The sequence below is a fragment of the Bubalus kerabau genome, chromosome 4, assembly GCF_029407905.1.
Source record: "Bubalus kerabau isolate K-KA32 ecotype Philippines breed swamp buffalo chromosome 4, PCC_UOA_SB_1v2, whole genome shotgun sequence".
NCBI lineage: Eukaryota > Metazoa > Chordata > Mammalia > Artiodactyla > Bovidae > Bubalus > Bubalus kerabau.
Genome location: NC_073627.1, coordinates 130,584,940 through 130,610,578, shown reverse-complemented (window position 1 = coordinate 130,610,578; position 25,639 = coordinate 130,584,940). Strand labels below are relative to the sequence as shown.

The 25,639-nt window shown below is 47.6% G+C and overlaps 1 protein-coding gene across 6 annotated transcripts in view; it reads right to left on the bottom strand.

The window, feature by feature from the left end:
* The window catches only part of COL15A1 (collagen type XV alpha 1 chain), a 102,874-nt gene that overhangs the window by 6,333 nt on the left and 70,902 nt on the right, over window positions 1-25,639 (bottom strand). For 5 of the 6 annotated variants that reach the window (XM_055578619.1, XM_055578624.1, XM_055578623.1 and 2 more), the window contains 17 exons: window positions 23,606-23,641; window positions 21,023-21,085; window positions 18,543-18,611; window positions 18,398-18,433; window positions 14,113-14,166; window positions 13,959-14,018; window positions 12,450-12,518; window positions 12,293-12,334; window positions 9,921-9,966; window positions 8,063-8,143; window positions 7,603-7,652; window positions 7,406-7,507; window positions 6,382-6,526; window positions 2,551-2,615; window positions 1,130-1,258; window positions 923-982; window positions 104-163 (listed from right to left, as the gene is read on the bottom strand). In XM_055578619.1, the coding sequence (XP_055434594.1) occupies window positions 104-163; window positions 923-982; window positions 1,130-1,258; window positions 2,551-2,615; window positions 6,382-6,526; window positions 7,406-7,507; window positions 7,603-7,652; window positions 8,063-8,143; window positions 9,921-9,966; window positions 12,293-12,334; window positions 12,450-12,518; window positions 13,959-14,018; window positions 14,113-14,166; window positions 18,398-18,433; window positions 18,543-18,611; window positions 21,023-21,085; window positions 23,606-23,641 (1,167 nt within the window). The remainder of the gene's footprint in view (window positions 1-103; window positions 164-922; window positions 983-1,129; window positions 1,259-2,550; window positions 2,616-6,381; window positions 6,527-7,405; window positions 7,508-7,602; window positions 7,653-8,062; window positions 8,144-9,920; window positions 9,967-12,292; window positions 12,335-12,449; window positions 12,519-13,958; window positions 14,019-14,112; window positions 14,167-18,397; window positions 18,434-18,542; window positions 18,612-21,022; window positions 21,086-23,605; window positions 23,642-25,639) is intronic. The other variant, XM_055578621.1, reaches the window with a different exon arrangement.

Here is a 25,639-nt window from a genome sequence, read left to right as displayed (position 1 = left end):
GGTTCTGGCAATTATCTAAACAAACTGCATGTCAAGCATGGGGCCTGGCACATGGTAGACACACTTTCGGCATTTGTAGAGTAAACGCATGAATGGTACTTACTGCGGGTCTGCCGTAATTGACATTTGAAATAGACGTCAGTGAAAGTTGAGGCTGATGAGGCTGTTCGGTAAAAAAAGAAAACAAACAGTCCTGAACATACATTCACTCTGCTCTTTACCATACATTAAGGTACAAGTGCACTGTTTCTTAAAAAGCTGTCTTAAACAGTTTGTCATGGTCTTTGGACCACACTTAACTGAAGAAATTTCATGCATGAACGAAAAATGATCCTCAGAAAGGGAGCAATATTCTCAAGACTTTTAGAAAGAGCACTGAACCAAAAAGCAGAATTCCCATGTTTTACAAACAACTCATTCACTTTATAGAGCAAGGCACCCCTTCAGAGCCTCAGTTTCCTCACGTGCAAAGTGGGAATGATAGTACCTACCTGAAAGGGTAGCTGTAAGGTTGAAACAGTGGACAATGCAAGTTGTTAATGTTCTAATCAGGTAAGGAAGTCTCAGCATCAAATATTAAAGGGTTCTTCTAGATTGCTTATGCCAACCATGTTTTCACAGATCAATAAACTGATGCCAAGAGAAGGGGAGTCCCTTGCCCAAGAGGACTCAGCTGTGACATGGGAATGGCAGGTCTCCAGCCTCTGGGTCCAGCTCCACCCCCCTCCCCGACCCGCCCGCCTGCCCTGCCGTCCAGTGTGAGAACCTTCTTTTGGCACTTGGTAATTTCTGGGCTTCTGCCAGATAGTGAACCCTGCAGGGCTGGCTGTCCGGAGTCAGAGAGCTTGATACTGGATGCCAAGGGGATTCAGTCAGTGCTAATGAATGAAGGAGCTAGAAGTAAGGCGGGGAGAGGACTCACATTGCTGGAAAGTGCAGGGGGAGGAGGGCTGTCATCCGGAATGGGAATCAGTTCTCCCAGCTTTAAGGAAAAGAGGATGTTGAAAATGAAACATCAACTGGAAACTGTTTGTGCATTTTCAAATCAGAAAAATGGCATTTATAGGAGCAGACTGTGATTTTTAGAGGGTACTTGGAGGCAGTCTGTTAAAAGGAGTTTAAGAATTACCTGTAATTTTTTCCAACCATCTCTGACCCGAATGAAAAACTCGGTGCTGTCCTTCAAGTAGATGAATGTCCCTTCTATGACCAAATGTGCTTTCTGTAACATGTCATCCATGTTGCTAAACGTTGTAACCTGTTAGGTAATTTTAAATACCAAACGCCACAGTTACCATTAGAGTGATGGTGCGATTTGAAAGCCCAGACTCTTTGTAAAGTCAAATATGAGCCATTCCCTCACAGGCAATGAAAAGGTTATTGTGCCACAGAGAGATATATAACTTCATCAATAACCAAAGGACTTTCCTTTTGATCAAATAAAAACATTCATTACCTTGAAATAGAAATCTCATTTACAATAAAAAAATTAAACAAAGAAGATAATATCCTGTGAGTTTGAAGACATTTAAAAACTGTCAATAGACTTGGCTCTGCTGGGCATTGGTACTGGGAAAATCATGGGTGGGTTTTGCCGCTTCCATTCGCGTGAGTTGCACCATGGCACAGGCATTGTTACATATGTTACGTTAGCTCATGCTGCTCCTTACAGGGTTTCAAAAGTGTTTTCATTTGGATTCAGAAATATAAACAAGAGAGTGACTCTACCTAGGTCCTGAACCTTTTTTTTGCCTGGCTGAGTAGTTCCAATAATAAATACATACAAGAAAATAGGGGTCTATAATTTCTCTGTCTAGACAATTGCCAAAGGTTAGAAAATCATGTTGGCCTCTCTAGGCACAGACATAAAAGCAGGAAAACTCTATCAAGAAGTATCAAGTCTCAGAGAAATATCAGAAAAGGAAACTCTTATTTTTCTCTTCAACTGTAATTTTTGCCTAGCTTTTAATGACTTTGTGCATTAAAATGACCCAGACATCCCCCAAAGACACCAAATATCAAAATTTCATCAACTGCTGGACAGTTTTTCATCTGGCAGCCCAAATTTCCAGCTAAAGTCTATCAAAGACCAACATACATTGCTAGGACTCCTGACATCCTAATGAGGCATTTGTTCCTCTTTCTGTGCATCACAATAGTCTCCGTGTGCCATACAGAGTCAGGCGATCAGGGTAATGAAGGTACAAGAGACCTTCTTCGGTAAAATGGAGAATGCGGCATTACCCAGGGGAAATGTGACCAGCGCAGGGGCTCCTGTAATGTTGTTTACACTCTAGTCTTGTGGTTTTTGATGTAATACAATTGGCTCTTGTGGAACCTGAATCATAAATGATTTTGTCGTCTGTATCTTTTTACTAAGTCATCCAAAGAGTATAATAAATATCCTGTTTGTGGAATTATACCAATTCTGTTGTCATGGAGGCCCAACTCCAACAGAGAAGGTGTGCCAGCCCCTAAACACTGTAGCCACAGTTCTAAACAAACTCATCCAAAGCAGAAGGATGAAGACTCCCTGATGATAATACTGACCAGGTTCCTGGATCCGGGAAGCCCTGGTTGTCCTGGAGGGCCAGGTGGGCCTGGAAGGGCCACAGCTAAGATAAAACAGGAAAGAGAAGTTACAGAAAAGCACACTGTGCAAAATGCCTCTGATGTTAGCCGATCACTGAGAGTGTTCACCACCTTACTCACAACGTTCGCAACTGCAAACGCTGCACCTTGTAACTGAATCTTAGGAGCTCTGTGCCCAGTTTATGACTCAGCCGCATTTGGCTGGCTTAGGGGAGGGCTGAGATTCTTAACTGTAGCCCTGAATGAAGTCATGCCTAAGACTTTCCAGTTTTGTAAGTGAATCCGTTTCTTTTGTTTCTGCTGTTTGTGTAAGTCAGTCTGAGTTGAGTTTTCTGTCACTTGCATCCCCAAATGTCCTGATTCATACAACTTACTTGTCCCAAGAAACAAACAGGTAATTACTGAACAGAGGAAGAAGACTCAGAAAAAAGAGAAGGTGCCAAGCTACAGGAGGGCAGGGTAGGGCAGTGCCAGGGCCCTTGCCTTCCAGCCAGAAGACTGAAGACCCTGGTTTGTTGATTCTCAGCTGTGTGAGCTTAGGGAAGTAACAAGCTCTCTGAATCCCAGCTTCATCAGTGAAATATAAACAGATATTTCTTCACTAGCCTATGTTGAGAACTGAGAAAAATACAAACTAGGAATGTGCTTTGCACACTGTATAGTATCCAACCAGAGATTCTTAGCTTTTGAAAAGTCAAAGTGCCCTTAAAAACCAGATCAAGGCCCTCTCCCCCAGGATAGAGATACACACACACACACACATACACTTTTCTACTTAGAATGTTAGTGGGATGATAGCTCTCTGAGGCACATCCTTGAAATTCCTAGGAGTTTATGGTTCCCAAATGAATAGCCCTTACTTTAGGCAAACACAAATATCATTACAGCTATTTTGTTGTTCTCCTTCTATCTTTCTAACCTCCTGTTTCCCCTCAAAATCTGCAAAACTCTTGGCAGGGTTAAGGATATTTGTAAAAGTCCCAGTAAAACTTGGGGCTTCCCAGGTGGCGCTAGTGGTAAAGAACTCGCTTGCCAATGCAGGAGAAGTAAGAGATGCAGGTTCAGTTCATCCCTGGGTCGGGAAGATCCCTTGGAGGAGGGCATGGCAATCCACTCCAGTATTCTTGCCTGGAGAATCCCCATGGACAGAGGAGTCTGGCGGGTTACAGTCCATGGGGCTGCGAAGTCAGACACAACTGAAGCGACTTAATACAGCACAGTAAAACTACTGCATGAGATTTTTCAGGTTGTGCACAGAAGCCTTCAGTTCTGACATAGGACCTGAACATTCACACACAGGTGGTGAATGTCTCTAGTGGAAAGAGGGCCTGAGGACTTGGGTTTGGACCCCAGCCATGCCTCTTCCTAACATTTGTGACCTTGAGTTAGTCTCTTAACCTCTCTGAGCTTTGGTGCCTTCATCCATAAGATGAGTTTTATAATCTTATCCATTTCATCTTCCTCCTGGGGTTGCTGTAAAGATGAAATAGGATAATGGATATGGGAGTGTTTTGTAAACTATGAACCGTCATGTATTGTGTGAAAGGTAATTCTTTCCAATGCAGCAAGGAGTCCCGGGGCCCTAGTTTAGGGCTACTGTGGACAACAGAGTCTCTGCATTCTGTACTCGCCCCGCAATGTCCCTCCACCTCTTGCAATTCCCTTCTATCCCTCAAGGTTTTGTGGGCACCTGTGGGACCAGCATCCCTACCTGCTCCTGAGAGCTTCCCCTTCACCTCTATGACCATTCAGGTCCAGAAGCAGCTGCCACGTTCTCATGTGAGCCCACCTCCTGGCCACGGTGACTGCTCCAAGGTTGGGCATCTGGCCCAGGACAGGTCAGTCAGAATCTGTCCCCAGAACATCCCTATGCCAAGGCTTTTCAAATGAAAACTGAGAAAGAAGGCCAAGATTTGTAGATGACAGTGGAAGCTGTAGGTTGTTGGTATTTCCCACCATGCAGAGGATGTGGTCTGTGGTGAAGAAGCACGAAGCTGCGCCCAGAGAAAAGCCTAGCAACAGATGGAGAATCCTCACAGGGACTGAACCCCTGGTTCTGGCTGTATCTGAAGTCTCACTGCATGCCTGCCCCTCCCACAAACTGTTCACCCCTCCTTCACATGCAGTAAGCTTCCCTGTTACTTGAACTAGTTTGAGTTCCATTTCTGTCGCTTGCCCCAGAGTCACTTCCTGTGTAAAGTTCTCCCAGATGCCCCAGACATTGTAGGTCTCTTCCCAGGTGTGCTTCCGCCACACCTGGCTCATGCCGACCCAAACAACAAAAAAGGAGGTACTCATGCTATTACTGCCACTACTGTTATTTTCCACCATGGGCACAGTGGAAAGAATGTAGGCTTCAGCGTTACTCTGACCTGGGTCCTGATCTGGTGCCACTTATTGGCTACGTGACCTCAGAAAGGTTCCTAAACATCTCTGGGCCTCACTTTCCTCATCTATAAAATGGGGATGCTAATACTTTCCTTGAAAGGCTTTGTAGGACTCCACAAAATATTGTAGGAGAGTGACTAGCAGATGGCCTGGCACTTAGTAAGTATTCAATAAATGGAGACTTTCTTCTATTTCACACAGTTTTCATTTGAGGAAGTGAGGTACCAAGGGGTAAAAAAATTTTTTACATAGAGGGTTAGAATCAATTCTGGTCCTCAAGTCCCTTAAGGCCCAGGCATTGACAAAGCAGCCAAGAAGTTCACACACACACACAAAAAGATGTCCAACATTATCAGTCTTTAGGGAAATGCAAACCAAAACCACGATGAGATATTATTTCACAAGAATGAATGATGGCTAGAATAAAAAAGATATAATAATAACAAATGATGATGACAACAAAGGGAAATTGTAACCTTTGTACACTGCTAGTGGGAATGCAAAATGTTATAGTCACTTTTGAAAACAGTCTGGCAGTTCCTCCAAGGGTTAAATATAGAGTAATCACATATATTGGGGGTTCCCTAGTGGCTCAGACGGTAAAGCGTCTGCCCGCAATGTGGGAGACCCGGGTTCGATCCCTGAGTCAGGAAGGAAGATCCCCTGGAGAAGGAAATGGCAACCGACTCCAGTACTCTTGCCTAGAAAATTCCATGGAGGGAAGAGCCTGGTGGGCTACAGTCCATGGGGTCGCGAAGAATCGGATGTGACTGAGCGACTTCCCCTTCACCTTCCATCACATATATGACCCAGCAATTCTACTCCTAGGTATAAACCCAAGAGAACTGAAGACATATGTTCACACAAAAACCTGTATATAAATGTTCACTGCAGCACTACACAAAATAGCCAAAACAGTGGAAACAACTCAAATGTCCATCACCTGATGAATGAATAAACGAAATGATACATGTGACACGGGGGAACTCTCAAAACATTGCGGTAAGTGAAAGAAGCCGAAGGCCACACCCTGTGTGATTCCACCACCATGAAATGTCTAGAATAGGCAAATCCATAGAGAGAGAAAGTAGATTAGAGGTTTCCAAGATTAGGGAAAGATCAAGGTTTGGAAAGAGGAGTGACTACTAATTGGTACAGGACTTCCATCCGAGGTGATGAAAATGTCCTGGAGTTAGGGAGAGGCGAAGGCTGCACAACCTTGTGAATATATCAAAAACCATTCGGTTGTCCACTTCAGTGAGTGAATTCTTTGGCATGCAAATGATATCTCAGTTTAAAACAAAAGAAAAGAAAGAAGGTTCAATCCAAGGCTCAACACAGCCTCTGTCAGACAGTGTGGCTCCAACATGCCACCCAGAAGTGGCGACTCACGGTACTGACCTGCTCCTAGGATAGCTGGAGGTCCTGGTGGTCCCGGGGGTCCTGGTGGCCCAGGGGAACCAGGTCTCCCAAAGCCAGGTGGCCCAGGCAGGCCAGGAGCACCTGGGGGTCCCTGGGGCCCGACAACGGCTTCCCCTTTCTGGCCCTGTCAGGTGCATGGTAACAGAAGAGAGAAAGCACCATCAGTCACTAGAAGTCTGGTCTTTTTGTCAGGACATTGGTAAGAAGTCAGTAAACTCCCGCTATTGTTATCTTTGTCCTCAATCCTGGGCACAAGCTAGGTGGTGGAAGACTTAAAGAGCAGTGGCCTAGCTGTTATGTTGAATGACAGGAGAGAAGCCCAGGAAGCCCTGGACTTACAAGGTCCACTGGAGGTCATCTAGTTCAGCCTTGGCATTTCACAGATGGAGAAACAGAGGCCCAGAGAAAGGTAGGGCTTGGCCAAGGTTTCAGAGCAAATTGGCAGCAGAGCTTGGAGGAGAATCCTGGCCTCCCGGCTTGCTTTGTCTTGCTCATGGCGAGTTCCACGCCCCTGAGGGTCAATGATCTCGTCATAATCTCACTGGAGACGTAAACTGAATTTCTTTCTTGTGACCTGGAGAAGCGTCTCATCCTAAGAAGACCAAGCTGACTTAGGGGCTTCTTGTTTGATGAAATTCCAGAAGAATCAAATAGCCACTCTAAAAATATCTTCCTCACCTTTGCTTCTGCCTCTATCATCTGATGAGTCTACCATTAACAACTCTTTGCATTGAGTGAATTTTCCACCACTGGTGTGAATAAGGCAATGCAGTGGGTGACATGGAAGCTACCTGCATGCACATGGCCTTGGCCAGCTCCCCTTCCTCCGTGGCCTCAGTCAGGCTCCCCACCAGTTAGCAAGTATCGGGGAGAGAGGCTGACACCCAAGGCCTGCCTCTAGCCTGTGACTGGCCCTTGCTTCCCAGCTGCCTAGTCACACTGGGAGGCTTCCAGGAACTCCAGGATTCACTGAGGAAAGGGACTCGGAGGGGTCACTACTCACCACCAGACCTGGACTTCCTGGCAGGCCCGGTGGCCCTGATACAGAGAAGCCACTGTTAGTGTCTCCTTTTTCTCCTTTGATTCCCTTGTCTCCATTCTCCCCCTGGAAGATCATTCAGAGAACATTCAGAAATGAGCCAGTCTCTGACATAAGCCTGAGAACTTGGAAACACAGGCCAAAAGTTCAGAAAAGCTCACCTTCAAGCTGTTCAGAAAGTGCCTCAGGTAAGCTGGATCCACAGGAGGGCCTGAAAAAGAAATGCTTTCTAAAATTTGCAATCAGTCTCAGAAACTCAAACACCAAAGCGTCTAGGAACATGATGAGCGCCTAGCCGGAATGACCTCATATTGGTTTAGCTGGTAGAGGGGACACAGCTTGGAAATGAGCCCCAGTCCAGGATCTGTGACCCTGTGGGATCCTAGGCTTTCCCCTGGTATTCTCTGGGGCTCGTTCTGCATATGAAGCTGGAATGATGGGAACTTCTGGTTTCTCCTGACAATGTTCCATCTTGAACACGCATCACCCATGACTGGGTCTCTCTGGAATTTCATGGAGCTTGCAGGCAGGGTGGTAATGTAATTAGCCTCACTTACTGGCTCTGTTGGCTTTCTCGAGAACAAAAATAAAGGGCAATATCCAGAACAAGAGTTGGGATACCTGGTGGTCCCTGGGGTCCCTGGTCGCCTTTTTCTCCTTTTGAGCCGGGAAGGCCCCAGGATCCTTTTTCTCCTTTAACACCTGCCACCAAATACACACATGTTTTTAAAAAAATAAGATAGTGGAAAAACACCTTCATTCTACATAAGACATTTTTGAGACAGGTTTTGAAATGGATCCTCTTAAGTCCAATCAACAAACAAAAGCTTATTGAGGGTATAAAATCCTTTGCTGTAGGATGGAGAGGCAGAGGTAGATGCAGTAGACACAATTCCTGACCTTGGGAAGCTCTCAGGGAGACAGACACAGTCAGGGTAGCACCAGGCAGGATGGAATAAGTATCATCATCAAGGTACCAGCAGTGCATCATGGGAGCACAGCAAAGGCTACAGTGAGCTCCCTTGGATGGCCTCATGCACGTGGACTGAGACTCAACACCAAGTCAAGCACTCAGTCCCATATCACCTAAGCCTGGGCAGCACAGCGGTGTAAGGGGAAGGGAAGAATGTCCCAGGAGTGCTGCAGAGGACAGTTAAGGGTGGTCAGTATTCCACTCACAGTTGGAAGAATGCCAACAGTGCCGTATCCCACTTCCCAGAGGACTTATGAGAAGCACTGTTTCTGCAGAATCAGCCTTAGAGCCTTCCCTTCTCCCTCAGCTCTTTATCTTGAAGACGGGCTCAGAGGGAGCCTCCTGGGAGTAGAGTTTGGAAAAGGAGGCAGTGCCCTTTCCCCACCTGGATAAGTGGGTGGACACTAGAGCTTTGAACTCCTGGTTCCTGAGAGAGACTAACCAATGTGTAGTCACACACAGGGGATCTGACAAAAACAAATCCAGCTCCACCTGCTCCTCCCCAAGGTCAACTTGGCACCAGAGGAAGGGAGAACCTTGAATTGGATCTGAACAAGAAGTCTGAGAACATCCTGGATTTCGTAACCAAAAGTGACCAAAAACCCATGACACTAGATACCATCAGGGAGACCACCACCTGGCAGGCCAGGGGTGACAGAGCTGAGCCAGAGATCAGTATTAGGGGGAAAAAATGGGCCTTTCCCTGTTTAAACTGCAAGTGTCCAGACTTCTCAATCAAAACGGGCACACATGGTGTGACATTGCGTGGGGACAGAGGACCAGAGTCACTGCTCACCCGCGGCTCCCGTCTCCTAGCCTATTTCCTGTCTGATGACTGGTAGATAAGCTCCCACCAGCCGCAAACATGCTGAAGTTTACGAATCACTCAGAGCCAGCGTGTCTCACAACGCACTGTGTGTGAATACACCTCAGAGGGAGCTTATGAAAACGAAGCTTCTGACCCAGAAGGTCTGTGATGTGGCCCAAGGGTCTACATTCCTAACGAGCTCCAGGAGTGCTGATGCTGCTGGTCCAGGAACGCTCTCAGGCAAAGGCCTTCTGAGCTGCAGGGACCCCCTGCCTTAGCTCTTGGTATACTGCATTGTAATGACTTTTTAAATGGTTTCTCCCAGCAGAATCTAAGGGCCTGGGTGGCAAGAAGAGCATGGGGTCCATCTGTCTCAGCCCAGTGAATGGGACGGCACCAGGCGAGGAGAAGCTATCAGTGGACGCATTACGAACAAACTAACACACGGATGGAAAAATGGAGTGCTGGCTCCTAGCTAGGAGGCCCAGACAAGATGCATAAAATAGGCAGCTGGGTGACACAAGCAAACAGAGGTGCCCTTGGCTCAGCCTTGGTTCAGCCCCCCTCCCACAATGCAGTCAGACTTTTCAGAGCACCTAGTTTACGCCCAGAAGTGGGCAAACAGAAACCACCTCTGCAGAGATAGGAGGGTCAGGAAACATCCCAGAGAAACATAAGGTGAAGACAGGAGTGTGTACCATGAAAAGTGATGAGTTCTGAATTCCCAGAATACGTGGTACCAACCTAGAGAGAGAGAGAAAGCCAAGGTCATACACTGTAAACCCTGTTCTGGTTTTTGTATGCGTGGGGAGCTAGTCCCCTGTCCCAGGGGCAAGGGGCAAGGTCATGGAGTTAGGCCTGCCCTGGATATTGGGGCCCCCAAAAGCCCTGAGCTCCCCAGTGCCCCTCAATGCAAAGCATCTCAGGTCTTCAGTTAGCAGGTGTAGGGGTCGGGGGTGCATCATGTAGCTGAGCCAGGGTGAAATCTATGGGCTGAACAACTCTGCAAAGGGAAAGATAAGTCATGGCAATGTTGGTCTGGCCAACCATGAGCATTCTTGGCCTCCTTTCTGATCAGTTAGGACTGACTCATATGAGAGGTGAAGAGATGGTAAGTGATGTACTCAAGTCATGAACCTGGGCCAGCCGTTAGCTTTGCTACCATGTGTAATCAAAGATGAGCACCCAGAACAGGAGTTGATGGTGGTGATAATTAATAAAGAGGAGTTATCCTTAGATTGGGGCGCTATTCTGGACTTCCCATTAAGTGCCATGGGTCTGGGGTCCAAGCTGTTCAAGATAATATTCCTTCACAGTTCATCCCCAGTTTCCTGCATTTTTTTTCCTCTTTTTTAATAACAGAGCTATCTGCCACCTTCCTTTTATAAGTCCAGCTTTTTCCCAGTTAATATGTGAATCAAAATGATCCCTCTGATCCCAGATCCTCCCATACTTTTGGGTGGAGGGTCACAAGCTACTCAGGTGTCCCCAACAGAAGATGTGGGAAAGGGACAGTAATCTTCCAGGAAAAACATTTCTAAGTTAAAGACAAAGGCGGCAGTGCCAAGCAGGTATCTTAGAGCTGTGCTGATCAAGTTCCTCCACTCCAGGGGTGAGCTGTTAATTGTTACGGTATTAGAAAGGGGATGAAATGAGAAGAAGCCCATGAAATGCTGGATGTGAGAGGAAGCATTTCTTATTCAACTGTCCGCTTTGAGAGCTGGTCAAGAAACATCCACACTCAAGCCTGCATGGTGTCTAGCCAGGCAACATGAAATCAAAATCAAATGCTCTTAGCTCATCTCTGGCTTTTTTAAAGTAACATCATGAGCCCCAGTGGCCATGGTCACTGCAAAGGGTCCTCGCATAGGTCACAGTAATTGCAGTAGCATTATGCAATACTCTTGAGTTTTCCAAGTTCTGTCCCACGGTCAGTCCATCTGAAGCCTGTTTGTTGGGAGAGGCTTTGGGCACCAACTCAGAGAGAGACCTGGCCTCTCTAGGCTATGATTCCTTGTCTATGGTGGGAGGCAGCCATCTCTCAGGTCACCTTACACAGGTAGGTCCCTATACAGGTGGGTCCCATCCTCTGCCTTCAAGACCAGAGTTCCCAGGTCCTGCGTTGCAGAATTGATTGTTTCAAAGTTTAGACGTGGACAGATGTCTGGGCAAACACTCAGTCAAACTGTGTCATTTTAAAGCCCTTGACCCAAGTCTCATCACCACCCCTACAGACATCAATTAAGAACCCGCTTCAAAGAACCTTTCTAAATTGTAATTTGCAGGCTCCCGAGAACAGAGCTCACGCCTGTCTAGTTCACCGCTGCAGTTCTAGGGCCTCACATGTACTTGGCATTCGTAAATCTTTGATAAATACTTGCTGAGTGAACGATTATGTTCAGTGACTAATGCCTGTGCATGGGGAAAGGCCCACCCTCCTGCGTTTCCCCACAAAAACTAGACCCTCCTCACATGGGTGAGGCCTCCGGGACAGTGCCCTGACCAGTGGGGTGAACAGGCATGTGCCTGACCCCTTGGGGTTCCAAGGGCTGCCCGGGGACCTGAGCAATGGCCCAGCTGTGTCCTTCCTGTGACCTTAGACAAGCTGGTGAGCTTGTCTGAGTCACAGATTGTTTTGTCATTACAAAGGGGGAGAGAGGAAGTCCCTCCTCTCAGCGTTATGTACTGTGTGGAAACGTGACAGGTAAGAAAGGATAGTTATAGATTTTAGCCTGCAGCTCCCAATGTGAAGATCACTAGTCAGAATTGCCTCTTTATTCTCCTCTGTGTTTTAAAGTATCTATTTCCCCCTTTTTTTATACTGCTCCAAGCACAAAGCTAACGTGTCCACATGAAGATAACAAAAGACACTGCTTATTGATTGCAAAGAAACATTGTCCACACGTGTGCCCTTAGAAGCCCTAATACGACTCAGAGCCACCTACTCAATTGAAGACATCAGAGAGAACGCTGACAGAGTGGCCCAAAACAAAAACTAAAAACTTCTCTTCTCTGAGTTGCTTTCTATGCCAAAGCCTGCTCTTTAAGGCCATGACTGTTTTCTACTTACTGGTGTTTTGCAGTGTGGCCGGACTGGAATTGGGAAGACAGCCTGTTGGAAATGAGAATGAGAGAAGGGATTGAGGACACCCGACTCCAGCTCAGGCCAGTAGGGCACCATTTCCCGCTTTCCCAGGAGGTCTCTCTCCCTTCCCACCCCAACTTACTCCTTTGATGTTAATCACAGCTCCTGGTGGTCCTGGGGGGCCTGGAGGGCCAGGTAGGCCAGGTGGACCCTGAAGAGGGGCAAGAAAGGCCATTCCTGAGTTCAGCTTGATGTAAGCACAGAGGCAGCTGCAGGGTACTTCCCCAGGGTTTGGAGACGAGGAAAGGAGGGTCTTCTAAAGTCAACTAACTCCTCCCACGGGTGGGCCAGCCTCTTCCAGAAGCGTGTCCACCTCTGTGTCCTCACTGGATTTTCACAACAGCAGAGCAAGTATCACTGCTGGTTTACTATTGGAGGTAACAAGGGCCAGAAAGGGGAAGTGACCTGCTAAAGGCCACGCAGCAATTCACAGAAGAATGGAGACTGGAAGCCAGATTCTGACTCCCAGAGCAGTGCTCAGCAGATACAGAGCCCACCACCTCTACCCACGTATCCCTCATATGGAGGGAGTGGTGGGGTGGGGCCTTGCTGGGATACGGTGCCTGAAAGGGCCCCTCATAAATGTAACGATAAACACCAACTCCTGTTACATGGCAGAGTCCATGGCAGAGCCAGGTCAGCCTGGCAGTGACACCATGTGATGTTTTCTCTGCTGATCCTGAAGCCCAAGCTGCACCTGAAGCAGACGTGGGGGAGGGCGAGGCTCTGACCGAAGGTGAGAGCCGCCCGGCCCATGTGGAGGCTCCACCTGATCACTAGACTGGCTGCTGTACCTGCAGCCCCAAGGGCTTGGTGAGTGAGTCAGTGCCCAGTGATTCAACACCACCTCATCTCTGCAATTCTGGGCATGCAGAATTGGAGACCAATTGGAGACCTCCTGGAGACCAGGAGGTGCAGACAGAATCAACAACATACTTCAAGCTGCATTTGCATGTAGCAAATGAGGGGGCCTCCAGCGGTGACTAACTTCTACAGGCCCTGGTTTCCTTTTGTGTAAAACAAGGACTCCACAGAGTGTCTCTCAGGAGAGCTACTATCAAGACTGAGATCTTGTCCTCAAAAGCACCAATAAACACTGGCTTCCTTCTCGCAGATGCGGGACACTGTGGATGTTCCAGGGTCTGCCATCTTGTGAGGCTCTGCGTACGCAGCTGATTGAGCTTCTGTGTTCTCTCAAGAATGCTCACCAGCCCCACCCCATCTACACCAGTGACCTGTGAAACCCCCAGGAATGTGTAATCCAGGAAAGACATGATATAACCCAAGTCAGAAGACCTGGGATTTGAAACCAGACTTCTTGAGGATTCCCAGATCGTGTTCTCCCACCCTCCTCTGGGTCTGGATGCAGAAGCTTATGCTCCACTAAGGTGGATTTGGTGCAGGACCTCCTGAGAATGAGCCTGAGGACAGGGCTGGGCTGCGGATCTTTGGAAGTGGCAGCAAAGGAAGAAGAACACTCCTGAGCATTCTGTCTGCTCACTTGGACCTGGCACCCGACCAATCCTCCTCAATCCACCCTGGGGCCATGTCCCTGGGTGTTGTGGGGCTGGGCCTCTGGTGTGGCACTTACCGGGATCATGACCCCTCGATCTCCTTTGGCGCCTTTGAGGCCATTCAGTCCTGGGCGACCCTGAAACCCATGAGAGAGGCCTTAGTAAACCCACAGGCCAGCCTGGCCCACATGTCCTTCTTCCACCAGCAGTCTGAGGAACTCAGATACCTACAGGTCGTCCAGGGAGGCCAAATTCTCCTTTGTGTCCTGGTGGTCCTTTGGGTCCCTGGAAGCAAAGTAAATGCCAGATTAGAAAGAGAAAAATAGTGTATGATGTCACTTATATGTGGAATCTAAAAAAGCCAAAATAGTAAAAAAACAGTGTATAAAGGTGGTTTCGGGGCAGGAGGGCAGGGGAGTAGGAGAGGTCTGGCTTAAGGTTCAAACTTGCAACTAGTACAGCGAGGTCCTGGAGAGCTAACAACGCACAGTACAGGGAATACCACACTGTATTATAATCCTCAGACTTGCTAAGAGTCTAGATCTTTATTCCAGCCGCAAAGAGAAATGATAATTATGTGATGTGAGAGAGCAGCTATCTCTACAATGGCGATCATATGACAATATATAAATGTATCAAATTACCATGCACACCTTAAATGTACACAGTGCTGTATGTCACATATGTTTCAACTAGAAAAGAAACAAAGGAACAGAAACTAAAAGGCCAGGGAGATGGGAGGTGTCCAGCCTACCTCTGTGGGCAGTGGTGACAATGAACCACTGCTGGGAGGATGGAGGACAAGAACCTACGAGGCATCCCCCTGCCTGGTTCCTTGGCTGCTGGTCTCTCTGAGTTCAGCTGGACCCACTTGCTCCATCCCTCCTACAGGCTCTACCCCATCGCAGACATGGGACCCAACCCTCTCAGCCAGTCAGGAATAACAAGGAAACAAGAGGTCAGGAGCCCCAGGCCTCAACTCCCAAGGAGTTGTGTGCTGGGCCAGCTCAGAACGTGGACCTTTGCCTTCAGTCTTAAGTTCCAGGGCTCTCCATATCCCCTGCTGTAATAATGCAGCCCAGACCCACTCCTCACGTCAGCCCAGTCCAATAATCTGCTCCAGGATTTGGTTCCTGGCTTGCTCCCACATGTCCCTAAGGACCAGAGTCTTAGCCTGGCATCCCAGTTCTCCAGATGAGCGCTGCCCATGGACCCCATTCCAGTGCTGGCTTTCTGTGTCCCCTTGCTCCCAGAGACACTGCTCCACCCTCCTGCAGGAGCCTTCATGCCTTCCAGTGCCTGGGATGCATACAATGCATGATCTCCTCCTAGAACAAGCTCTATGTCCAGTGGACACCTCTTTTTTTTGAAGCTGGGTCTGTCCTGTCTCTCAGGGGAATGACTGGTTTAACCCTGGGACCTATCAAGCCACTTCTTTCTGCTCTAATAACATGTTCATCCATGCCCTGAAAAAATGGCAAATAGACTGTGTTGAGACAGGCTATGTATGCGAAGTACTCAGATGTGTACAACTCTTTGTGACCCTATGGACTGTAGCCCACCATGTTCCTCTGTTCATGGGATTTTCTAGGCAAGAATACTGGAGTGGGTTGCCATGCCCACTCCAGAGGATCTTCCTGACCCAAGGATGGAATGCAAGTCTCCTAAGTCTCCTGCATTGGCAGGTGGGTTCTTTATCACTAGCACCATTTGGGAAGCCCTGCTGCTGCTGCTGCTAAGTCGCTTCAGTCGTGTCCGACTGTGTGCGACTCCATAGACGACAGCCTCCCAGGCTCCCCGTCCCTGGGATTCTCCAGGCAAGAACACTGGAGTGGGTTGCCATTTCCTTCTCCAGTGCAGGAAAGTGAAAAGTGAAAGTGAAGTTGCTCAGTCGTGTCTGACTCTTAGCGACCCCATGGACTGTAGCCCACCAGGCTCCTCCATCCATGGGATTTTCCAGGCAAGAGTACTGGAGTGGGGTGCCATCACCTTCTCCGTTGGGAAGCCCTAGTAAGTGGTTAACCAGTGGTTAACACAAAACTCTCCCAGTCTGCCCTAGCCTGCAGCTAGGACCAAGGACGCCTCTCCAGGGCATCCATTCTGCCTGACTTAAGGGACCAAACTTCGAGATAATCAAGCTGGATTTAGAAAAGGCAGAGGAACCAGAGATCAAATTGCCAACATCCACTGGATCATTGAAAAAGCAAGAGAGTTCCAGAAAAACATCTTCTGCTTTATTGACTACACCAAAGCCTGTGACTGTGTGGATCACAACAAACTGTGGAAAATTTTTCAAGAGATGGGAATACCAGACTACCTTACTTGCCTCCTGAGAAATCTATATGCAAGTCAAGAAGCAACAGTTAGAACTGGACATGGAACAACAGACTGGTTCCAAATCAGGAAAGGAGTATGTCAAGGCTGTATATTGTCACCCTGCTTATTTAACTTATATGCAGAACACATCATGTGAAATGCCAGGCTGGATGAAGCACAAGCTGGAATCAAGATTGCTGGGAGAAATATCAATAACCTCAGATATGCAGATGACACCACCCTTATGGCAGAAAGCAAAGAGGAACTAAAGAGCCTCTTGATGAGGGTTAAAGAGGAGAGTGAAAAAGCTGACTTAAAACTCAACATTCAAAAAACTAAGATCATGGCATCCAGTCCCATCACTTCATGGCAAATAGATAGGGAAACAATGGAAAAAGTGACAGACTTTATTTTCTTGGGTCCAAAATCACTGCAGTTGGTAACTACAGCCTTGAAATTAAAAGACACTTGCTCCTTGGAAGAAAAGCTATGACCAACCTAGACAGCATATTAAAAAGCAGAGACATTACTTTGCAAACAAAAGTCTGTCTAGTCAAAACCGGTTTTTCCAGTAGTCATGTATGGATGTGAGTTGGACTATAAAGAAAGATGAGCGCCAAAGAATTGATGTGTTTGAACTGTGGTGTTGGAGAAGACTCTTGAGAGTCCCTTGGACTGCAAGAAGATCCAACCAGTCCATCCTAAAGGAAATCAGTCCTGAATATTCATTGGAAGGACTGATGCTGAAACTCCAATGCTTTGGCCACCTCATGCGAAGAACCGACTCATATGAAAATACCCTGATGCTGGGAAAGATTGAGGGCAGGAGGAGAAGGGGATGACAGAGGATGAGATGGTTAGATGGCATCACTGACTTGATGGACATGAGTTTGAGCAAGCTTCGGGAGTTGGTGATGGACAGGGAAGCCTGGTGTGTTGCAGTCCATGGGGTTGCAAAGAGTTGGACAGGACTGAGCAACTGAACTGAAGGGACCAAAGGCCTTAGAAAGTCCTTTGAAGGACGCACCTTGGAGTTTATGCACCATTCATCAAGGACACATGCCTGTTAGAGCAATGTGAGGTCCTTTCTCCCCAGTCCAGAGTTCCAGCTTCAAACAAACCCCACATTCAAATCCCAGTGTGCAATTCCCCAGCCCCAAATGTTTCAGAAGAATGAAGGCATTCACGGGAGGCAGTGAGGTGTGCTGGGAAAAACCAGGACACAGACTCTGACAAGTTCGGTTCAAATTTCCGCTTGTTATTAACAAGCTGTGTGGCAGTGGGCAAGTTACTTAACTGCTTTGACCTCAGTTTCCTGGTCTATAAAATGGGCATTCTGATATTCACCACTCAGGGTGGTGAAAATTAAATGAGATGATCTGTGTTGAAGCATCACTGTCCAACCCATAGTGGATGTTGCATGAGTTTTCTTTGTTCTTTGAGGACAAATGTATGACAGGGAAGTTTAGGGTTCATCTGGAGAGAACTGGTAGTTTAAAACTGCTCAGAAGCCTGAATGAGTTATAGGTTCCTGGAGCAGTAAAGCAAGAAAGGCCCAATCATGTCATTCAGTACTCAGTCAACACCCTCAATTGCAGATGGGAAAACAGAAGCCCAGAGAGAGAAGAGGACTTGTCTGAGGTCATACAGCAAATGAGCATCAGATCTAAGACCAGAAGCCAAAAGGCCCAGGTTGCCTGGGCAATGGTAGTCTACAGCTGGCAAGACCCATGGTACAACTGGGGGCTCACCACCATCTGCTTCCCCACTTCCTTCTGGACACACAGCTCCCCCACCACCCACCCCACTGTCTCCTGCATCAATGGAGGCCAGAGGTGGAACTCATCATCTTCCATGGTCTCTCCCCTCCCCAAGCTTGGCCTGCCAGCTGAAAGATGCCAGTGTGAATCTAAATCCACCAGACAGTGAAGTCACAGGACACAAGCATCATGGGCTCCCGAGTCACTGCTTGGAGGGGAGATACCCAACTGGCAACCACCACAGTGGATTTTGTAAAACTCAGAACTAAGCCACGACTATGCTAAACCACTGAGATTTTATTTAATCGCAGTCAGCCTACCCTTGATACATTGATACACACACACATTGCCATATCATTATTTTCACAACTCAATCTAGTTGAGCCAAAGTACGATAAATGCTTCAAACCCCAGTTTAGGGGCAACATGCTCTGGCTTACCATTGGTCCCGGGGCTCCGTGCTCTCCAGGTTCACCCTAAAACAGGAAGACAAAGACCTGTCACTCAGATGAACACAGTCAGCAGCAGAAACAAAGATGGGATTTGGAGCAGACATGTGCTTTCAGGGTCTAGTGGAATAATTACCTTTTTGCCCCTCAGCCTTTCCAGAGGAACATCCCCTGTCAGGATGGCACCCGGCTCTCCCTTCTCACCCTGTAATTCAGAGAACCTTTCAATGAAGCTGGGCCTCACCTCGCCACCTTATCCACAAGCTCCCCACCATGATTTCTTTGGCCTTCAAATCGCCTCTCCAACCCCCTGCCCTGACATGACCTCTTGCTGAAATATTGCACAGCCTCCTAAGTGGTTAAATATCATCTACTCTTTTGCCTCCATCTACTTCAGTTACTGTCTGAAAGCACAGGTTGGGGTCCTGCAAGCCCCTCCAAGGCTCCTGCTGCTGCCTGCTCAGCATCCCCACCTTAATCCTCCAGGAACCTCAATCCTCAAGGTCCACCCCACCTCTGGCTGTATGCTCCCCGCTGAGAACCTGTGGCTCCTAACATTAATATATTTGGTGGCTTGTGCTCCTAACAGCTCAACTTGAGATCTGTTCTCGCCTAAAATCCTTATTCTTGTTAAAAGATCTAAAATTGGGAAAGCCATGAGAGCATGATCAGTGGAGACTTCTCTCAATACAGGGGTCCTGAGTCTCTATGTGGAATTTTGCCTCCAAGCTCCAGGCTCCTGTACAAACACTCACCTGATCAGGCAAAGTTATCTCAGTTGCTGGGACATACGGGGGATAGGGAGACCGGTGGCAGGGACACAGAATCCTGCCCCCAATTCTGCACTCCGCAGGGCTACCTACCATCCCAGGAGGCTTTCAAGAAGATATATGTCCAGAGAAAGGCCAGGGAAAGGAGCCATTCAAGGCTCTGGCTCCAAACTTCAATGCTGGCCCCTGAAGAGCTGGGCTGGACCACACGAAAGTCTCCCTTCAACAGGGCTGGAAGCAGCCAGGGCAGTGGCGCCAAAGCAATCCGAGCAGCCTCTCCTCTCTGTCCCCCACGCCCACACTTGATATTTGGATCTTACCACTCAACTGGTGAGGAAAAGTGGTCCTGAGCACGCCAGCAGCAAGAAGAAGCAAGCACAAAAGCATTAGAGGTAAAGCCAGAGAAAGTGCATTTGCCGCAGGGGTCAGAGCAGAGCTGTCTGGGTGTTCTTCCCAGTTTTCAAGGTGGCAGGGGATTGGGGCAGGGATGGCAAGTAGGTCCTTCTTGATCCACCTGACCTTGCCACATGGAAAACAGAGTGTTTAAGGCAAGAGCTGATCTGATTTGACCAGGTTTCCTCGCAAGCCAGAGCTGCCCTGACCCCACACCCTCTCTGCAGGCCCGAGGCAGCAAAAGGCACCCCAAGACAAGGTCTCATGTAGCGTTAAACTCAGACCTAGCACACTGAACCCTCCATCCCCTGGACTGTAGTCCAACAGACACTAGAGACTCTCTCCACTTCCTTGGGGCCAGTGTGAAATGGTATGGGAAGGAAGGAAAGAGAGTGGCTAATGGTCCTTTCTCTTAGAGATGCACCCACCTTCCCTGACATGGCAAGGCAGGCTCAGGGTTTCTCCTGCTGGCTTTGTACAGACCCCCGTTACAGCAATAAAACCAGTCTCTCTGTGGCTCTCTGCATGTCTGTTCCTCACATCTTATCTCACTGCTCCTAGCGCCTAGCATAGGAACCTGGCTGGTACACCAAAGGGAATGGATGTAAGCAGGATTAGTATATAAATGGATGGATGAACAGATGAATCCAATGCAGAGTCACTGCAGTCTGTGTATGAAAATGTTACTCTCCCCTTACCTATAAAAACCAACTGGGAAATCAATTCTAAGAGGCAAATGTGGAAAGGTACAAAGATCATTTCAACGTCCTAGAAATCTCAGGAAGTGCTCTGCATGCTAAATATTTATCCCAAAACTTCTGGACCAAGACTGCTAACCAACTGTAGAATGCCCCAGCTTATAATAATCATAATAATTTAATAGCATAATAAGAATTTCTAAATGTTAGCATTCATTGCATTCATTACTCATACATCCTTTCATCCAGCAAATATTTTGAGTGCCATTCATGTACCAGCCACAGTGCTAAGTACTGGAGCTACAGAAAGGAAAACGGATGTGCCTGCTCTCAGGGAGTGCATATTCTAATGTGAAAGCCCGGCGGAGGCATAGACCGAGCACAGAACTCGTGGGAAGAGCATTCAGGGGAGTGTTGGCTGAGTTCTCTTTCCAACTATGATGAGAATCTATTTCTCCATGCACCGCACCTGCACCCTGGAGGAATCTTGAGATCATGAAAGTGAACAGCTGGGGAGTGACTGCTACAAGACACAGTGTTTCTTCCAACATGATGAAAATGTTCTATAATTAGGTAGTGGTGGTGTCTGCGTGACCTTGCAACTATACTAAAAATCACCGAATTTCACAATTGAAAGGGGTGCGTTTTATGGTACCTGAGTTATATCTCAAACTTTAAAAAAAAGTTAACAGCTACTTTCAACCCACTTGAAATATTTAGCAAATTGTCCCACCCACATACCTGGGCCTTCTTACCTGTTCTCCTTTTAGTCCTGGAAATCCAGGTACGCCAGTGTCACCTTTCGGACCTCTTGGGCCCTAGAAGGAGTTATTGGAGAATATTTGGTTGGTTGTTAAAATTAAAATGCTTTAACTAAACAAAGGTTTCTTTCTTTTTCCCCCAAAAGTAAAAGAACACAGAGTGTCAATGGAAGTCACAGTTACGATGTTTTCCTCATTTTAAGTGGTCTGGAAATTGTGGTCTGGGGGAGGAAGACAGCATCGAGTGTTAGGAGCCCTAGAGGCCCCATTTCTCTTTGAACTATGGTTTCCTCCAATGGGCATCACTGAAACGGCCTTGCCTGCTGCCTCTGCTCACCCATGGGTCCTTGGGGCTGTCCTGCAGCCCACTTGCCCCATCATCCATCCTCCATGATTCCCACCCCTTCTCTGGCTCCCCACTACCTAAGGAATGGGATCCAAACACCCTAGTCTGACACCCAAAGTGTTCCCAGATGGTCTCGGCACTTCATCCTCCACTCCCGTCGCTCCACCAGGGGCGAGCCTGTCCCCTTAGCCTCTCTGCACCCACCCCCAACCCCCACCAATGCCTCCACTATTCCCTCTGCAGAACTAAATTCTGCACATCCGGTGAGACGTGACCTCGTCTCAACTCCAACAGACACTTAAGATCTGTGACAATGACTCACACAGCCAGACGTCTGTCCCCAAAAAGAGTTTCAACACTTTTTATGTAATTTAGCTTTTCACAAGTCCCTTTCTTCTGGGTTAATGCAGTGGTCCTCAAATAGTTGTTATTTTTTAGCAGTGAAACTCTTTTCATTCCTTTTTTCAAGTAAAGTCTTAAACAAAAGCCCAATATATAAAATACATCAGATGGAGCCTTGTCAGTGCCCTGGATCCTGCTTACTTGGCCCCCTCCTTACTCTTGAAGTGGTCCCAAAGGTTCCTCTGAGAAGCCCAAGGCTCCCTCGGGAACACAGAACTAGTCATTCAGAGGCAAATGTGTCTGGAACACGCTCTGGTTTTGGAGAAGCCAGGCTGGGCCTGGAGCTCAGAGGTCTCGCCTCCTCTTCCTAACTAAGAGGTCTTCCCTGTGGCTGTCACTCTCTCCTGTTTTTTAATGTCAAGTTCTCCTGTATTTTCAGTGTCAGCATAGCATATGCTCCTTTAAAAAAATAGAAAACCTCGGAAAATATAAAAAAGTAGAAAAAGAAACCACTTATAATTCCACCATCAATGACAAATTCCCATTACATTTTTTGATAAATTTCCCTCACCTATCCTGGAAGCAGCACACACATCATCAGCGGCATTTAGGCCTTTTCATGACTGCACTGTACAGAGAAATGGTGCAGACTTCACTCTGGAGCCTTGGGCTTCAGAGCAGACGCAAACATTTAGACTCAACTGATCACTTCCTGCACAGAGATGCACTTTCACCTTCCATGGTGGAAGCCCCATAGCATGGTGCACACACACTGCTAATTACTGGACTTGCAGGCTCTGATTCCCCCCTTTCGGTCCCCCATCACCACCATCCTCTCTCTCTAGGAATTTTATCTACTTTGACTCTCAGTTCAGTTCAGTTCAGTCGCTCAGTTGTGTCCGACTCTTTGCGACCCCATGAACTGCAGCATGCCTCCCTGTCCATCACCAGCTCCAGGAGTTTACCCAACCTCATGTCCATTGAGTCAATGATGCCATCCAACCATCTCATCCTCTGTCATCCCCTTCTCCTCCTACACTCAATCTTTCCCAGCATCAGGGTCTTTTCAAATGAGTCAGGTCTTCATATCAGGTGGCTAAAGTACTGGAGTTTCAGCTTCAACATCAGTCCTTCCAATGAACATCCAGGGCTGATCTCCTTTAGGATGGACTGGTTGGATCTCCTTGCAGTCCAAGGGACTCTCAAGAGTCTTCTCTAACACCACAGTTCAAAAGCATCAATTCTTCCGTGCTCAGCTTTCTTTATAGTCCAACTCTCACATCCATACATGACTACTGGAAAAACCATAGCCTGACTAGACAGACCTTTGTTGACAAGGTAATGTCTCTGCTTTTTAATATGCTGTCTATATTGTTCATTACTTTCCTTCCAAGGAGTGAGTGTCTTTTAATTTCTTGGCTGCAATCACTATCTGCAGTGATTTTGGAGCCCAGAAAAATAAAGTCAGCCACTGTTTCCGCTGTTTCCCCATCTATTTGCCACTCTAACGCTAGCTACCTGAAATGATTGATTGATCTACTCGCATTTATAGGAAGCCAACCATGGGCTCCAACTCTGGCTCTGGCTGGCCTAGGCTAGAAAGAGATGAACAAGACCCAATCTTCTGCAAGCTGATCATGGTACAGTTGAGGAAAAAAGAATAGGGGCATAAGTAACTGTTATTCAAAGCAGAAAAGAGGTGAAAATAAAGCCCTTTTAGACTCAAAGGTGGGAACAATCACTCTAGGTGGGGGCAAGTAGGAAAGACTACATGAGCAAGAACTACTAGAGCTCAGCTGGGCAGATGAAGAGGAACAGCATTCCAGGTGGGAGGAACAGAATGTACATAGCCACAGGGCACAAAGGAAGATGGCTACCATGGTACTCACTGGGAATCCTGGCAGCCCAGGCATGCCCTCGGGGCCCTGTGACACAGAAAGACAAAGAGGTAGCTCAGGAGCAGCACTTCCAGGCCAGCAGGAACCTGCACCCCAGAGGCTCACTTCCTCTGCTGCTGCTAAGTCGCTTCAGTCGTGTCCGACTCTGTGCGACCCCATAGACGGCAGCCCACCAGGCTCCCCCGTCCCTGGGACTCTCCAGGCAAGAACACACTTCCTCTAGCACCTCCCAAAGGCCCAAGCGTGTCCCCACCCAGTGGGACTCAAGACTCATTCCACAGAGGGAGGAACCATGCAGTCACACAGCTAGTTGGCACGGAGCCAGGAAATGCCCAGAAGCCTGGAGCCTCTGCACCCCTAGTCAGGACTTGGGGCTCTGTAAGTCCCAGCCTCCCCCACCCCCAACCACTCCTCCTCCTTCTCGACCTCAGAAACCCCTGGGGCAATGAATGCAGTGCTTGACCTTCACAAATACTCTCAAAAGTTCCCAAACTCTGAGGAGTGGGCCCCAAGGGTGTGCTGGGGTATTTGGGGTTAGATGTGGGGGCAGTTGGTGAGACTCAGTTCTCTTCCCTCAGCGAGAGGGATTATTTTAAATGGCCAGCGGCTTTAAAGGCTCTAGGAAACAAAATTTGTGTTTCACTCCACATGGTGCCAGGACACTTTTTCCTCCAAGCCCAGCTACCCACATACCTATTAAAGGCATAAGAGTTTGGCAGAATATACATACAGAGATATAACTGAACGACAACAACTTTCCTAATGCACAGTCATCCCTGGGGTATCTGAGGGGTACGGGTTTCAGGATCCTCTGTGGATACCAAAATCCTCAGATGCTCAAACCCCTTAATAAAATGGTCAGCATATAACCAATATACATACTCCATACACTTTAAATCATCTCTAGATTACTTATAATACCTAATACAATGTAAAAGCTATGTAAATAGTTGCCAGCAGGCAGCAAATTCAAGTTTTGCTTTTTAAAACTTTCTGGATTTTTTTTTCAGTCTTTTTTTTTTATCCAAGGTTGGTTGAATATGTAGATGCAGAAGCAACAGGTACAAAGGACTATATACTAATACATACTAATATATACATATATATATAGTGTACAGACAAAAAGTGATGAAAGTGAAAGTCGCTCAGTCATGTTTGACTCTTTGCGACCCCATGGACTGTACAGTCCATGGAATTCTCCAGGCCAGAATAGTGGAGTGGGTAGCTGTTCCCTTCTCCAGGGGATCTTCCCAACCCAGAGATTGATATAATGGAGTGGAAAAGCATAAGGGTGCAACTGGGAGGGAACTATCTGAATAGGAAAATCTTGGTCCTCCCTTAGAGATACCCTTGAAGGCCCAGATTTGCCAAAGAGAAAGCCAGGGATTGAGACAGAAAGAAGATTCTTGGGGTGGGAAAAAGAGAAGGGGTGCGGGCAGACAAGGCCTAAGGCCTCAGAAAAGAGATGCCAATTCTTAGATCTTAGGCTGTGTTCTGCTTTAGAATTAAGCCACCTAATGCTCTAAACTTCCAATAATTAGAAGACACTTTTCCCACCCACTTTGGGAAATGACTTTTGCTTCTTTGCTTTAGGGTTTGCTTATTGGGGTGTTTTGGGTGGTTCTAGCAGAAATCAAGGAAAGGGAGCCCCATTAGATGTAGGGAAGAGACAGTGGAATGACCCAGGAACAGAGGCACCTGGCAGGAGACACTGGCTCTAGAGGAATCTCTCAGATATTTGGTTTCAGGATATATATTGCAAGAGCCTTGGGGAGAGAGCTGAGTTTTCCCCAGGATGTGGATGGCAGGGGTTCAGGCCAACCCCACTGGGGACTGGGAACCCAAAGCTTTCAAGGCCAGAGCTCTTTCCTCTCTCCCCAGCTGTCACCAGCAGATGCGGAAGATGCAATGGGAATCCACCCCCCGGGCTGCAGGAGGAAGCTTCCTTCCTCTGAGGTCCTACTGTGTCACAAACTGACTCTGTGGACTTGAAGAAATGAGCTAGCTTCTTTGTGTGTTCCTGAT